Raw genomic sequence first — 17,710 nt, 5'->3', positions numbered from 1 at the left:
CTATATAATTATTTAAAAGATTGTTTGGAATAATATGAGTTGAAATTAGATAGTTGAGCAAGAGATCATGAGATAACTTATCCAACTTAAATTGATTTTACAAATATTTTTTGTTGGCAATTATATTAAAAGAGTATCTATTCTAGAGAGGTAAGGAACACCTCCAATCACTATGTCTAAAAAATTTCACCATATTAAAAGATAAATAGAAGAACTAATGATAAAAAACAAATTTAAAATAAGATTTTTATAGGAATTTCATATTTTAACTATCAATTATTCTCTTTACTTATCTAAACTATTACTTCGTTTATATTTAAAAAAATACTTCCATGTGTGTTTTAATAAATATTTTTAAAAAACTAGTTAAAATATTAGATCAACGAAAAGATAAATAATTTTCAAGTATGTTTTTAACCATTGCATCATTACATGTTATCACAGGTCTATTTAAACTATTAAATACTCTATATTTAGTTATTTATTTTTGACTTGGCACATCTATTAAGAAAATAATAATTGACATAATAAATACTCCCATATCATTTTATCTCTATCAATTGATAGAATTTCAAAATCAATTTATTCATTAACGAAATTCTACTTGTTTCGAAAATATTAACTCTCTAAATAAATTAATGATATAATAGGTAAAAAAATATTATCATTTCTTGATTTGTTAAAAATGACAAGTAAAAAGTCAAAATTAGACAAGTAAAAGAGTTCATACTTCATAGCTCATAGGGAGTAATGATTACTCTCCCCATTTCAAAATAACTGATTGTCGAGACATTTTTTCATATTTCAAATTAATTCAATTGTTCAATCTTCAAGACCACTTTTATAATATTCTTCTATTTTAAACTTTTCATTTGGATTTTCTATGTAATGAATTTAAGAAACTTTAATTGTTTTGAATTATTCTAAAGATTAATTTGACAAAAATCAATAAGGACGAATGAAAAACAATATCTAATTTATGTCTTCATCTTCTTTTTTTTAAAAGTGTGAAACTGAAACACCCTAACAATTCAATTATTTTGAAATTAATATTACTGTAAATATTAAATGAAATGTATTCATTCTACGATCAATTTATAATCTTTGGAGAAATTAATGATCCAAAAATGTTCAGACACAATCACGTGTCGATAAAATTCATAAATGAGAATTTGTATTTTTCCTCCACTAAAAAAAATAGCTTACTTTAATGTACGAGGATTTATACATCTTCTTAATTGATTGTAAGAATTCATATAACGTTTTCTTGATATTTTTGAAGAAAAACAGTTGCTATATATTCAAAACTACATAAAATATGATAGTAAATTACGCTCAAGTAAATCATAGTTATAAGAGTGTCGGTTATTTTATTAGAGGATTATATATTTTCACTCAGATCTTTTTCACCAAATAGTGGTAAATAATTAAGAAATCTATGTGGGCACACTAACCATATCTTGTACATAAAGATTCCTTCTCTATTATTTTGCTGCTGAAACTGACCTTTTTTGTCACACTCTTTGGATATATATATATATACACACATCTTAGTTTTCGAATTCTTTTTATTTTTGAGAAAAAAATTAATTTTTATAATGCTGGCTTGAGATAAACTTTAATCGAAGAAACTTCATCGGAAAGTGATTGGACCATCTCCAACCCACGTCTATTTTATCTCCAATTCACGTCTATTTTATCTCCAACCCACGTTCTGAAGGGTGATTAGGGCGTCATGCGGAAGCATACAATTTGCAAATCATATAGTTGATAAATTATATAACAAAACCTTATACTAAAAATCAAAATATTATTATATCAAAACTAATATAAAGAAAAACATTGAAACTTTAGAGAGAATAAATCTCCCCATAAACAAGACTCTTAAACGACTACATTGTGGATGTTATTGTTATTGTGTTAGAAGAAACAAACCTATATTTATAGAGTCCTAAAACTTTTCCTACTAGAAAAGGAATCCTAAAAGGAGAGAATAAACCAAACATAAAATAATATTATATTTTCCTTTCAAGAAAAGTAAAAACATTTATGGTAATGTTTAGTTTTTTCTTTAAGGAAAAATAAATCTTAAATTATGATAAGAAAATCAGGGCAAAACCTAACACTTCATTCTCTATATTTGGAGAGTAAAATAGAGAATGGGCCACTCCAACCCATCTCTATATCACTCTCTATTCTTCATATTTAGAGAGGTGATTAGTAGTTCTCCAAATTTGGAGAACTACTATTCACACTCTCTATTTCACTTTTTGATTGTTTTATTATTATTTCTATTACTTTCTAATTAACATATTATTTTACATATAATGTCATTAATTAAATATCTAATATTCACAATTCTTTTTAAATGTAATATAGTATTTTAAAAAATATATTATTTTAATATATACTACTTCCATCCCGAATTAATAGTATTTTTTTTTTTCATTTTCGTCAATAATATAATTTGATTTTATTACTAATTTTCACTATAAAGAATACACAAAATTAAAATGATAAGATGCAAAATTTAATTTGAAAATACAATACATAATATAATAATTTAAATACAAGATAACAATACAATACATAACATAATATAATAATTTAAATACAAGATAAAATTCAATATATAACATAATAATTAATTCACGATGAAACAAGAATCATGCCGAAAAGATATTGAACGTGCATTCGGAGTTTTGCAAACACGTTTTGCAATTATTGCAGGACCATCACGTTTTTGAAGAAAGGAAGTTCTACATGATATAATGACTACATGTATATACTGCACAACATGATAATTGAGAATGAACGTGATCTTAATGCACCAATTCTAGATGCCGTAGAGGCTCCAACGACAAAAATGGTGGTAGATGAAAATCTCCGGTTTGAACAAATTTTATCTAGACATAAAAAAATTAAGGACAAAAATGCTCATTTTGAACTCCTCAATGCATTAATAGAGACAAAAATGGTGGTAGATGAAAATCTCCGGTTTGAACAAATTTTATCTAGACATAAAAAAATTAAGGACAAAAATGCTCATTTTGAACTCCTCAATGCATTAATAGAGAATTTATGGGAGCAACATAATAATTTTGAAAATTGAGTGTTTATGTAATTGTATTTCACTTTTATTTGAATTTGTCCATTAATTTGTATATTATATAATATTTTCTTGCAATTTATGTTACTTAAATTTTTTTGAATAAAATATAATTTTATATTAAATAAAAAATTTGAAAAAATAAAATTTTATATCACATGAAAATTATATAAAATAATTATTGAAAATAAATAAATAAAGGATTTATATTATGAAAGAAGAAAATAAGAATGAAATAGAAATAATAATCTAATATTAAGGAGAGAGATTTTATTTTTTTTAGAGAGTAAAATAGAGAATTGGGTTGGAGTTGTTTGTCTGAAAAAATAGATAACTCTATATTTGAAGAGTAAAATAGAGTGTAGGATTGGAGATGCCCTTAATTCGAAACGAAAGGAGTAATAAACATCTAGGATAAAAAAAATATTTATGGTTTAGAATTATTTTTTCTCAAGTGAAATAAGTCAGAGAACTACTACCTCGGTTTACTACCTCGGTTTAATAATAGTTGTTTACGATTAATTTGACATAAAGATTAAGAAGCAGTAAATGAGAAGGATAATTTTACCTAATCACCCTTATAAATATAAGTCATGTAAATATTAAAAATGAATAATATTTAATAACAAGGATAAAATAGACACAATATGGTAATTTATTCATTAATTTTATAAACTGAATAAGTATTGTTGGATTTTCTAAAATAACATAGTGGACAAGTAAAGATATAGTAATTCTCACCCTCCCCATTTTATTTTTTTCATACAACACATTAATTTCATGTGATTGCTCTGACTCAGAGGAAGGAATATTTTTGAGCCAAGAAAAAATTGTTCTTTTTAGGACACCCCACAAGATTTTTTGTTGAACATTGAATAGAATCACAGATCCTTCAACTAAACTCCATCTATTAATTTGGACTATTCTTTCTTTGCCTTTATATGTATGTATATAGATTCTCCTCTTTTTTTTATACACCAATTTGCTTCTTGTTTATCATCTTTCTCATTGTCCTTTTTCTCTTGATTCCTCTTTCTTTTTTAGTTGCATGATGAATTATTTTTTCAAAAAAAATGCTAGATTCCTTTCTTGATGTCTACAAGTGTTTGTTTTACACCTGTCATGGAGGACTAAAAATGGTCCATATAATACTAATTATTTTTTTTAAATAGAAAAGAATAGAAAATAAGGGAACTACCTAATGCTTGTAATAAATGAGAAAACAGACAGCATATTTAATTTATGATATATTTATAATAGGGAGTATCTTACAGAGGATAAGACCAAATCTTGCCTGGTCTATTTTACTTCACAAGATATCTGATGATTCTTCAAGAACATGAACCTAGATATTTATTTAATAATATTATTAGTTAGATATAATTGGAAATATCCCTAACAGGTCATACCTGCTACACAAATTAATTTTTGATCCACATAAAACAGCCCCCTGAAATCATGATTGACAAATGAATTTCAATATTTGACACTAAACTAATACAAGATGCTTCTGTTCTTTTTTTTGTTCTTGAATTGAGTAACTGGTCTGATTTTCTCAAGTCAGACGCTACAACAACATATCCAGTGAAATCCCACAAGCAGAGTCGGGGTTTAGACACAGACTAAGACATATAACTTCAAGATTTTGAATATAGACCAAGACCTTGTCTTGTGGAAGACAAAAGCTATTGTTTGGTGATTTTGGTCTTGCCTAATCTTAGAAGGCATCTATGTTCCACTTTCTTAAAGGAAAAAAAAATTCCACATATTTCTTTAGATCAAAGAAATCTATTCACAAAGATAATATAGTATATGTTAGAAGTCTTTGGAGAAGAATAAGTCAACTAAACCTGAAATCATTAAAAGTTAAAACATCAAGAAATTGAAGTGCAATGATAAGAATTCTTAACAGAAACTTAAAACAAGTAGTAATAGTAATTGATACCAGAGAGGCACTGCTCTTTCATTTCTCAAGTGTTGGGACTTAAATTCAAGTTCCTTATACTGAAACAACAAATAACTAGAACACGGTTCGAAATGCACAGACAAAAAAAAAGGAGATCTAATCCTGCAAAATTTCACATCTCTCTCAAGATTTATATATAAGTATAATATAGGGTATCGATTTATGGTAATTAATTTCTCCAATGTATCTTATCTGCAAAATTCATGGTGGAGATCTATACATCAATCTTTCCAGAGGTGAGAACATGGTTTTTCCAGCTGTGATTCTCGGATTTTACATCATCTTCTTCTTCCATGCTATCACCCACAGTCGTGGAAGTACCTCCGCAACTACCAGCCAAGTGTAGAGGACCCTGAGGGGAACCAGATTGTGAACTGCTCTGCTTTGAGGGTTCCCCATATTGGCCTTGGGACATCCATAAATTTCCTAGAGCCACACCAGACTGATTTGCTGGTTGAGTCTGTGAATTTGGAACTCTTCGTGTATGAAGCCTGTATTTCTGAAATCATATAAACGTATTTATTAATATGGTCAATTCATAAACAAACAAAGACATAATGGTACTTCACAAAATAGTATGAGTTCAAACTCACCTGCAAATGACTCTTTACTTCATCATTGGTTAGGCCATCCACTTGCATAAGGTCTCTAATCTGCTTAGGAGTTGCAACTGCAAACAAGTCGGAATGATTATGAGCAAGAGTTGAAAACTAACAGAACAACTAATCTGGAAATGTTTAATTCAATGCTGTTTCAAGATTCTGGCAGCTATTCGCATATCGTTTTATATATAGTAGGACTATACTTTCAGTATAGAAAAGACGTCGATTTCCTAACTTCTGTAAATCATGCATTCATGAAAATGTACACAGGGCTCCAATAGTCCATACAATAATCAAGAGTTAAATTCTCCTAATTCAGATTCTTGCAAACAAAGTCACATCAATAGAATAAAGTTCAAACCTTGTGAACCCCCAAGTTGTTGTAGTGCATCAACAAATCGCCTATGCAATTCTGGTGACCAGCATCTTCTTTGCTTTCTAGAAGACTGCTGCTGAGCCAGTGATCCAGTCCTTATGTTTGATTGGCAACCTGCTACACTAGATAATCCACCTCTGCTACCATTGTATTTCGAATTCAAACCACTAGTCACAGTATCCTCCCTCAGCTTCGTAATTCCAGGAGTATGAAGTGATAACCCTGGTAGTTCATCTTTATTGTCCTTCCTAACCGCTGTCACTGAGAAACCAGAATACCCCTTGAAAGGTACTGAAAATGCCTTTCCCACATTCATGGTTTTACAAGATTGGAATGGATCTTCAGTTACTGAACTATTTCCTTCTTCAGGAGATCGCTGAGTATCCTAACAAAGAGTTAAACGCACTGATCAGCAAATATGAACACGAAACAATCTGAGAAATTCAATGTCTATAATAAGAAAATCAAGTCAGTTAGGTTCTCACCACTTTCAATTCTGATTTAGATGGTTGTTTATTAATCACTTCATCAGTGTTTTCGCTGTTCCAGAGCTGAACAGAGCTCATCCAGCTCATCTTTTCTCTACTATCCTTATCTTTAGTAATTTCAGCTTTAGTATCTTCATGGGAACTCTTCTTCAGTGGGATAAATTCTTCCAATACTGGTTCTGTTCTCGATTTTCTATATTGCATTGATTCTTCTCTTAGAGCAACAATCGCTGCAATAACAACCATCACCAAAGGGAAAATAATTAACACCCTCAATCCTTCCATTCACAATACTTCTCATAAACAAACAACAACATATACACAATTACAATCTTCAAACATCAACTTTCTTCCCCAAACTGCATGACAAATGAAATAACAACAACAACAACAACATATCCAGCGTAATCTCACAAAGTGGGGTCTGAGAAGAGTAAAGTATACACGCACCTCACCTCTACCTAGACCCTCAGCTCAAAGAAAAAACAGTCGAACGCATCAATAACGGAAAACATGACAAATAAAACATTACCCACAAAAAATTACTCAAAATAATCAATACCCAAAAGCATCGGAAGTTGATTAACACAGTAAGCATCGTACCCATCACTATAATTGATGAAAAAACTAAAGAAAAAATAAATAGAAACTAACCATCTTTAACAAGAAGAACAGAAAGGGGAAGCTCTCGTTTGAAGGCATCGATTTTCCTCATTTCATCTTCAAGTCTGGTGATATAATCATCAATCTGTGATAGTTTATCAGGAACATTACGGATCAAAGAAAGTTGTCGAAGAAAATCAGTAATAGATTTGGGAATAAAACTAGGTCTACAATCTAAGCTCAATTCTGCTGGGATCGAACCCATTTCTCCAGATCTTCCACTATCTCAGATTAGATCTTTACAACAAACAAAAAAATTGAATCTTATTGCTTCAGTTGCTCTCAGAATCGATAAAAATGGAACCCCAAGAAATTAAGGAGAGAAGATATATATATATATATAGAAAAGAAGAGTGGAGAAAAGAAAAGAAGGGAAAGTGGAGGGGTAGGGGGTATTAGGGGGAGTGGGGGGGTAAGAAGGAGAAGATTCTGTTAAACAACGCCGGGTTTTGACAGAAAAGAAAGAAAGGCGTATATAAATAACCTGAAAGGTATATTTCGTGTCGTCGCATATTTTATCTCTTTAGATTCCCCAATTTCAATGGTCTAAATTGTCCCTCCAAATTTATCTTAATTATATAATAATATGAGTTATAATTAAATATTTTATTTAATAAAAATTATTTACCATAAGCAAACTAAATCTTTATTCAAAAGAGTGAAAATTATTTTTTCAATAATAGATCTTTTTTAAAAAATTTAGAATTTAGAATTAAATTATTTAAATTTTTATAATTGTTAATAAGATTTTTGATAATAAAAATCAAGATGATATATTAAAATGAATGGATGAGATCTTGTTAATTTGATTCTTGAAGTTAATTTTTTTTTTCTCTTATAAAATATAGTATAGCCATAAAATATAACTACACATATAAGAAGTTCGTGTTACTTGTTTACACTAGGTAAATATATAATATATTTTGGAAACTTCTACTCTTAGGATCTCAAACAAAAGCCTTAGTAATCTTTAGCTTTCTCTCCAAAATTTATTGGAGTAATGATCAATTCTATTGTGATAAAAGAAAATTCGTAAATGTGTAAAATATTTCATCAACAATTCTATAATGATCAATTTAAAAGGATTTCTAAGGGTCAATAAACACACGTAAAGATGATTCAAGAATGTCGCACAACTTTAATGAGCAAAATAGATTTATTGACAAATTAGCAAAAAAAAATGACTAAAAGAAATCCTATTTTGTTAGTTTTTGGAAAGCAAATAATCTAAAAATTACTTGTATTAGGAAAACTTCTCTTATAGTCTATTTGGGATAAGAGATACTAAATTACCAGTCAATCTCTTATTGCACAGGAGATACTAAACTCAGATGTCTGGCATAGAAGAATGGGGCATGCATGCACCATTACAAGTCCTAAAGAAACTTCCAGTATTTCCAATATATGCACTTTTGTATTAGGCCAATGTGATATATTCCCTATGGCCAGGCAGTCTAGACTTCCTTTTAATCATAGTATAACTAAATATGTTGCTTATTTTGAATTGATTCACATGGATGTTTGGGGACCTTACAAGGTCACTACCTATAATGGCATGAACGATTTTCTTACTCTAGTGGATGATTACTCTAAATGGACTTGGATTTTTTTTGCTCAGAGTAAAATCTGATGTATTTAGTGTACTCAAAGCTTTTATTGCTATGATTTTGAATCAGTTTGAGAAACATGTCAAAACCTTCGAAACTGACAATGGGTCAGAGTTTTTCAATGCCATTTGTGGTGAATTATTCAAAGCTCATGGCATTCTACACCAAAACTCTTGTCCATACACTCCACAACAAAATGGAGTGGTGGAAATGAGTCATGGACATATCTTAGAGACAGTCAGGGCCATTAAATTCTAAGGAAATTTGCCATCAAAATTCTAGGGTTGTTGTGTTGAAGCAGTTGTATACTTACTCAATACAGTACCCTTTACTGTTTTGCAAGATAAATCACCTTTGAAATGCTTTATGGTCGAATACCCTCTTTGTCTCACTTGAAAGTCATTGGTTACCTATGTTATGTCATTGTTTTGCCTAGACAAGATAAATTCAGTGTTAGGGCTGTAAAATGTGTCTTATTAGGGTATGGTTTATATCAGAAGGGTTACAAGGTGTATGATCTGGACAAGAAACATACACCTTCGATATGGTTTATATCATAAGGGGTCGTTTGGTTGGGAACAAGTTATCCCAGGATTAGTTATCCTATGATTAGCTATCTTGGGATAACAGTTATTCCAAACATGACAACCAAACAAGATACAATAATTTTATTCCATCACTATTTTCTTATCCCATCACTATTTAATTTTATCCCTCACACCAAACGATCCCTAAGGGTTACAAGGTGTATGATCTGGACAAGAAACATACACCTTCGGTATGGTTTATATCATAAGGGTTACAAGGTGTATGATCTGGACAAGAAACATACGGTAGACTAATACAATATGCAACATAGTATTAGTATATTGTATACTAAATGCTTAGAATTTGACTATATACTTCGGTATGATATTTGATATTTCGGTATATTGTTTCTAAATACCAAATACCACATCGAATACCAAAAAAATTAAAATGTATACCATTACCATACCAAATACCATAATACCAAAATTGCAGTGTTACAAATTTCGATATGGTATGATAATTCGATATATACCATATCATGTCCACGCCTACTCCAACTAACAACCTTTTATTTTATCACATATATATATATATATATATATATATATATAGTACAATTTGTTAGATGTAATTCTCTAAAGTTGTTTTTTTCTTGGGTTATAAGTGATAATTTCATATCTGGCAAGTTTTGCACACATTAAAGTAAATAGTATTCTACAAGTATGTCTACTTAAAATTATCCACAAAATGATTAAACTTTTTTTTGTTTGTTTGTTTTGGGGTGGGAGGGTGACTGGTGAGGGATTAACAACTGCAACTAAAAGATGAAATTTTGGGGACTAAGGTGGTGTTCGGCATGGATGAATATCTTTTTCATTGATTTAAAATTTATATTTAGCGAAATGAAGTTTTTAAAAATAAGGAAAATAATTTTCTGATATGAGTAGAAAAAACAAATTTTACAAATAACATTTCATATTGATTGACAACACACCTTATCTTCAATTCATTTAAACTCTTCAATCACTTTTACCTTTCATAATATTTATTTAAATTATATATAAATATTTTCTATTTTTTTCTTACTTACGAATCAAATATAAGTAAATAAATTTAAAAAATATATTTTTCTCCCTATCGAGATAAAAGAATTTTGTTTAAGGGGGTGATCCTCAAAAGGGAGAAGGTGGGGTTTAACGTTTAAGTGTAACGGCGTCTATTATGTGTTGACGTTTAGATCACTCCATGTTTTTATTCTTTATTTAATCATCCATTTTTCTTGGGAATATTAGTAGTACATATTTCTAGTTGGAGTACACATAAAGAATCTTATTCATATACCTATACTTTATAATATAATTACACTGACACTCCCATAAATAAATAACAAAACAAGTAACACTTAGATCATTTTACTTTTTTGAGGAGGATTAATATATTCTTATATTGCTATAACTTTGGAGAAGTGATAACAGCATTTTGATTAGAAGAAATTGCATATATTTTAAAATTGAGTTACACAAGTTGCCTAGTTGATTATTTATACTAAATATAAGAATTAACGATAGATAAATTTTATTCATCAATTAGTTTATTTAATTAGGTAAGGATTATTTTGCGATAAAATTAACGATACAGTTCATTGTAATTGATTTTTTTATAAAAAAAAAAGTGAGTAGAATAGTGTGCAGCCTGGGAATAAGGAATCTTAGATTAATAATAATGGGGTGGGACAGATATGTCCATACATTTTTCATTTCCCTAACCCTAGCTCAAATTAATTTGCACGTCTCATATTGAATGACATGTCCTTTTCTTTTTTGAAAAAAATTAACTTTTAATGACAAGTCTTTACACCAATTAGATTCCCATCTTATGAGTTATTAATACAACAAAGGAGAATCCCACACCACCTTCTTTCTTAAATTAATCTCATATTAGTCCTCAGAGGCGGAGCTAGGTGGGGTTCGTGGGTTCGAGCGAACCCAATAGCTTTTTCGTAGATTTTGTATTTATACTAGAAAATTAATTATATATATATGTATGTATATTAATCTATGAACCCCTAACAAATTGATTGATTGTTGTAAAGGAAATTTAGAACCCCCAAAATCTTAATCATGGATTCGCCTCTGTTAGTCCTCCATGTTTTAGTGTATCCAGGATTTCGAGATGATGGGAGCATTATTACAAAAAAGTTGATCTAAGATATAAATTTGATCGGTTCAACATTTAGGTTCTTATTAGTGAAAATCGTTAAAATTTTAATATTATAGGTCCAAAATTAATTAAAATGTCAAAAATGTTACCAATAACAATTTAGACGGGTGTTATCTAATTTTTGAAAGAAAAATAAAACAAGATAAATATAATATTCAAATTTCTAACCTCACGTAGAGAGGTGCACTCAGTCATCATCGCATTATATGATACACCGAGTGTGGGTTCACACATCTATATTTCAATATTTTTTTAAAATATAACACTACTATATATGATCTCGGAAAGAGAGCATGGGTTCACGTGAACCCGATGACCCCTCCTTGGATACGCCTCAGCATGTTTACTTTTACTTATATATTACTACCTTCGTTTACTTTTATTTGTTACATTTTAACTTGACAAACCTATTAAGAAAATAATCATTGATATAGATATTTTACCAAACTATCTCCTATTAAATGAATTTAAAAATGAATTGACAAGGACAAAATAGGAAAAATACAGAAAATAATATAGTACAAAATGAAAAATAATCACAAAATTCAAAAGTTTTCTCATATTTTAAATTGATGCATTTGAATTCTAAAAATCCACCTTTATCGTCCTTAACCTTAATTTCACATGAATTTGCGTATTGCAGACTCATTTCACTTGATGAAGAAATATTTTTCAAAAAGGAAAAAAGATATTTAATTTTGTGGATACTGAAATGAGGGGCAATAAAGTCATGAGATTAAATTAGTTGGTCAAGCAAATTAGGGAGCATTAGATTCCTTTGAAAGTTGCCACTATGCATTGCTACTATTTAATTATATTGTCTTTCCACACAAACAGCACAAGCCTAATGATGGACAAAAACACACGTCAAAAGGTCACAACCTTCCCACCCACCAAACTTGTTAATTTTAGTCAATTCAAGATAAAAGAACTCAACAATTAAATAAAGACTTTATATTAAACTTGTGATTCCACATTTTCTTTTCTATATTAAGTACTATATAATATAATATAATTAATTAATATAAGTATCAAAATAGAGAAAAGGGGAACCTCAAAAGGGCAGATGCCAAGAAGAAAATGGCATCTGATCAATTCTACCTTTAGAATCCAAAAAATGGTATCTTATCTTAAGCGCCCTCCATTCTTCACAATTTTTCTACTAAAACTACTATTCTGTTTCTACTTGGAATTTTTTTTAAAGGGTTTCGGTGTGCACACATTTCGAGAGAGAATAGTACTCCATCCGTCCTATATTGTCCACGTTATTAAAAATAGTTATCCTAAGTTACTTATCAATTTACAAAAATAGATCATTTTTCATTTTAGAGGTTAACCTTTTTTTCTTCTAAGGAAATTTTAAGTCTCAACAATCATCCAATTGTTCGATCAGTAAAAGACAAATACTCATCATTATCCTATTAAATAAGGAGTAAACTTATCAAAGTTTTTGAGACGATTCAAATCGTAATCACGATCAATTATTTGATTGAGCACGACATGATCACCAAACTAATGTGTTGTATGGTATGATTTATAAGTTACAAATTTCGAATACTAAATATCTAGTGAAGGAAAATTATAGGAAGTGGGGAAAGAGAATTGTTTTCTTACTTAGTGTCTTGTACTTGTATTGGACTCGATTAAATGCATACTCACATAAGGGAGATCAAACACTCCTTTATAAAGACGTGTGACTTCATAATAATGACTTGAATGTAAAACTTCTAACTAAAGATGAAAAAAATATTTATGACTTTATCATAACCCTGTTACGGAAAAGAAGATTCACTTTAGTTTAAATTAAAGTGAAAAGAAGGAAAGAAAAAAGTGGAAAAGGTTTGGTATATCTAGTGTTTTGTTTGGTTGGATTAATTTGCTACACAAGATTCATTATGTAAAGGAAACGTCTTAATGCAACATTAATATTTTTGTAGAAAGAATAAGATGCCCTTATTCAATGGTGCAAACGAAGAGGACAACAACAACTAAGTCCATATCATGTCAAAGCATCTTTCACGTGATGACAAGCTTATCATTCATTCCCATTTTTATCATTATCATCATCTATATATATTTATTACTATTATTTATTCATTATATTCATTAAATGTGTATGTGACTCATCTCTATCTCATCCTCATTGTCTACATTCCTTCCTTTTATTTTATTATTAGTATAATATAATATATAGTATTCTATTCTATATCCCTAGTATTTGTCTTCTCATGAGGGTCTTCTTGTCATTTGACATACTAACCAAGCCGCCACCACCACGAGTGGTTGGGTGGCAATTATGGATTGGTGATATTTTCGAGTCCTTCCAAGAATTCTTATTTCTCGTCTTATGATATTTACTGATTTGATTAATTAAAATTTATTAATTCAATTAATTTAAATTTATATAATAAAAGAGCTTTTATTTTCATGATTATCTCATCACGCTAGTAAATAAATGAATCTTGATAACTTAAGTCTTCAAAGTGTATAAGAATAATACTGAATATGATGTATTAGTAATGCATGCATTAGTAATGCAAGTATTAATAATGCTTGCATTATTTCTTATACATTGTTTAGTTTGACGTATTGAAAATAGCAAGTCTTGTATAAAATCTATTAAAAAAATATTTGTTTACAAAAATACCCCCTCATTCTTTTATTCTATGCACTTTCTTTTGCAATATGGTTCTTTAATAAAATTAACAATCACAATAAAATTCTTTGCTAAACGTCATTAACTCTTCTTTTTCCCCCAAAAATAAGATAAATAGTTTTTAGTACTACTTTAAAATGTTTTTGAGAAAAGTTGGCAAAGAGGTTTATTTAAAATTCAAACTTATATTGTTATTTTTGTGCGTGCACCACATATTGACATTGAAAGGATCCAGAGAAGCACTTGAGTAATGATAAAGTTCTCTATGATATCTATAAATTACGAATTCGAGTCACAAAGCAATAACTTATTGTAATAATTTTACTCATCACACTCTAAGATTGGAAGTATGTCAAATGTGTAATAAAAATAAATTGAAACTCATAATTACACTCCAAAATAATTAATTAACGGTAATTCAAGTCATTTGAATACCTCATCGTTTAACCCTCACCTTGCCTCAAAGTCTATCACCAGCAAACTAGTTATTTCAAGTGCTCAATATTCGTTTTTGATCAACTCGTTCCCTAGAAGCAATAATATTTATTATTATTATTATTATTATTATTATTATTATTTCTAGAAGCAGTTGCTCTATTGTATTGTGCCCCTTTATAACCCTTTTGTCAATTGTGTTTTGAGTTTGAAATACACAGGGAGCAGCAACATTTTTTAATTTTTCAAAAATATTTTATTAAAAAAAAAAAGTTCTCTGCATTAAAAATCTTAACAAATGCAATAATCTATATGCTTTTTACTGCAATTTGCAAAGCTTACGTTTTGAGAATAGCATTAGTTTACCGTGGAAAAGTATTGAAAAATGTTTTAATAAAGGCTTAGAGGGTAGTTTTGTCATTAGTTAATCTAATGCAAGTGTTAAAATTCTTTGTATTACTAATACCTAGAGATTCATGGTATTAGTAATACACTCCATAATACACAATAGAGTGTATAACTAATGCTTGCATTAGTTATACATAGCATGAAAAATTGTACCAAACAAGGTATAACTAATACACAAAATTAATGCATGCATTATTTTTGCAAATACACTTTACCAAACGACCTCTAAGTCTACAATAATTAGCTTATGAAGTAAAGATTACCCAAAAATCATATAAAGGGATCAATACCTATCAAGAACTAATGTGGGTGACTGTACACCATTGCACATCCAAGACAAGACATTTCAAGAGCGTGGATAGTATAATGTAGTGTAGGGACGACCCAACATTCAATAAATTAATTAAGAATTAAGATGAGTTTTAACTCTAATAACCTATTAAGAAATCAATATTACAGTCTAATTCAACCTAAAAATTAGTTCATGGATGAGGATTACGAAAGTTTAATAGTTGGTTCAGAATTTGAAGTTTATAAATTCCTACAACAATTTGAAATCAATATATATATATATATATATAATTCACATTCAAATATTTATACATTATATTCGTCCAACTGAGACTATATAAAAGACCAAAAGTCCATAAAAATCGATATAAGATTCTATAACACACGCCTCTTCGAAGTGTTGTTAAAAGAATTAATTTACTCTATGCTTTTTATTTATGGCCCCCCTTCTTCTCTGCCTCTTAAATTTGACTTCATAATTGTTTCTCCCCTTTTTACTACCCAATTTTACAGGTTGCATAACATGTCCAATGATATAATTCTTGTAACTTTTTCCCTCTATCATCATTCTCATGAATTCATAGAAGAAGAAAAAATCTACTTTTTTTCCTCTATGGTTAGAGACCTAAAGCTAAATGTACCACTTTTAAGCAGCAGAAAATTATAACTTGAGCAAAAGTATTATACCATCTAGCTAGTATTCCTTCTTTATTGACTTAATAATTTTATTAGTCAAGACTCAAGATTAATGTATTCATCATGTTGTAATAGTTAAGCAAAATTAACATGGATTGCTAGTTTTCGGAATATTTCAAACACCACAGTAAAAATATTTTTTAGCGATAATTAATACTTCTCCCTCTGTTCCTTTTTATATGTCATCCCTTTCTATAAATAGTTGGTCCATAATACTTGTCATTTCATAAAATTAATGCATAAATTATCATATTGTTCCTTTTTTACCCTCGTGAGTGATTAGCCTTGAAAATATATATTTGATCAACTTAGAAAAGCTAAGTAAACATGTTCATCGGTTAAATTAATTAATCAAAATAAATTAATTCATATTCATTGATTGAAAATTTGAGTTTTAAAAAAATTAAATAAGGGTAGAATAGTAAACTTACTTAGTTTCTTAATGCATATGAAATCCAAAATGGTGACATATAAATAGGAACAAAGGGAGTATATACACATTAATAAAGAGCGTTAAAGTCTTTATCGACATGAGTTAATTGTTTTTGAATCTAATATCGTTATAGGCTTCATCAATATTTACAAAAGAGTGATAACATTCTCTATGTCCCTAATTACTTGTCCATTTTTGAATTTACACACATAATAAGAAAACAATTATTGACATAGTGAATTACCATTTTACCCCTATTAATTATGAAGTTGATGAATTAAAAATTTAAGATTTTCAAGAAAGTTCTACCTTTTTCAAACTAATTAATTGAAGGTATAATAGGTAAAAATATTTTGTCTTTTCTTGATTTGTCAAAATGGACAAGTAAAAAGGGACAAATTGGACAAGTAATTGGAGATAGGGGAGTTAATTATAACTATTAAGTACCTCCAAAAAGATATACTCTCTCCGTCCAACAATAGTTGTCCACTATACTCCCTCTGTCCCTAATTACTTATTCGTTTTTGAATTGACACTCCTATTAAGAAAACAATGATTGACATAGTGAATTTATCATTTTACCCCTATTAATTATGAAGTGGATGAATTTAAAACTTAAAATTTTCAAGAAATTCTACATTTTTCAAAGTAATTAATTAAAGGTATAATAGGTAAAAAAAAATTGTTCTTTCTTGATTTATCAAAATGGACAAGTAATTGGGGGCAACTAAAAAATGAAAAATGGACAAGTAATTATGGACATATAGAGTACTATTTTGGGATATCCATCAATACTTGTCCACGTTATGAAATCAATGGATAATTTTGCATTTAGTTCCTGATTTACCATTATCAGTAATTATAGTCATTCCCTTATTATATTTTCAAAACATTGTATTTATTATATTAAAAAAGTGATGTAGTAAAATTATCCTTATATTTATAATTTCTTAAAAAGTGTATAAACTCAATACTCCGTAGGCAGCTACTGTTGGTTAGAGAAAGTACTTAATAATAATTAAGTTATTACCATTAATTAATTATCGCAAAAATCAACGTGAGAGAACTTGCTGGAACTTTGAACGGTGACCGTTCAAATTCAAGAATATCATGAGTAAAATAATAGAGTAAATAAATCGTTTAACAGAAAATAATTAGAATAGACTAAATAAAATATATATAGTGAAAAAAAACATTTCACAAACTGTTGTCTATATTCCAAAAAACTT

The 17,710-nt window shown here is 28.9% G+C and overlaps 1 protein-coding gene across 1 annotated transcript; it reads right to left on the bottom strand.

Annotated features, from left to right (window-relative positions):
- Positions 1–5,014: 5,014 nt before the first annotated feature.
- LOC102600464 (uncharacterized) lies at positions 5,015–7,620 on the bottom strand. Its single transcript, XM_006346378.2, has 5 exons — positions 7,196–7,620; positions 6,539–6,771; positions 6,039–6,438; positions 5,669–5,745; positions 5,015–5,574 (listed from the first exon to the last, which is right to left on the bottom strand). The coding sequence occupies exons 1-5, from the start codon at positions 7,407–7,409 to the stop codon at positions 5,290–5,292; spliced, it is 1,209 nt and encodes a 402-aa protein (XP_006346440.1). The 5' UTR covers positions 7,410–7,620; the 3' UTR covers positions 5,015–5,289.
- Between the last annotated feature and the right edge of the window lie 10,090 nt (positions 7,621–17,710).

Source organism: Solanum tuberosum, unplaced genomic scaffold (assembly GCF_000226075.1).
Source record: "Solanum tuberosum cultivar DM 1-3 516 R44 unplaced genomic scaffold, SolTub_3.0 scf00073, whole genome shotgun sequence".
Classification (NCBI taxonomy): domain Eukaryota; kingdom Viridiplantae; phylum Streptophyta; class Magnoliopsida; order Solanales; family Solanaceae; genus Solanum; species Solanum tuberosum.
This window is presented reverse-complemented; position numbering and strand designations above follow the sequence as displayed.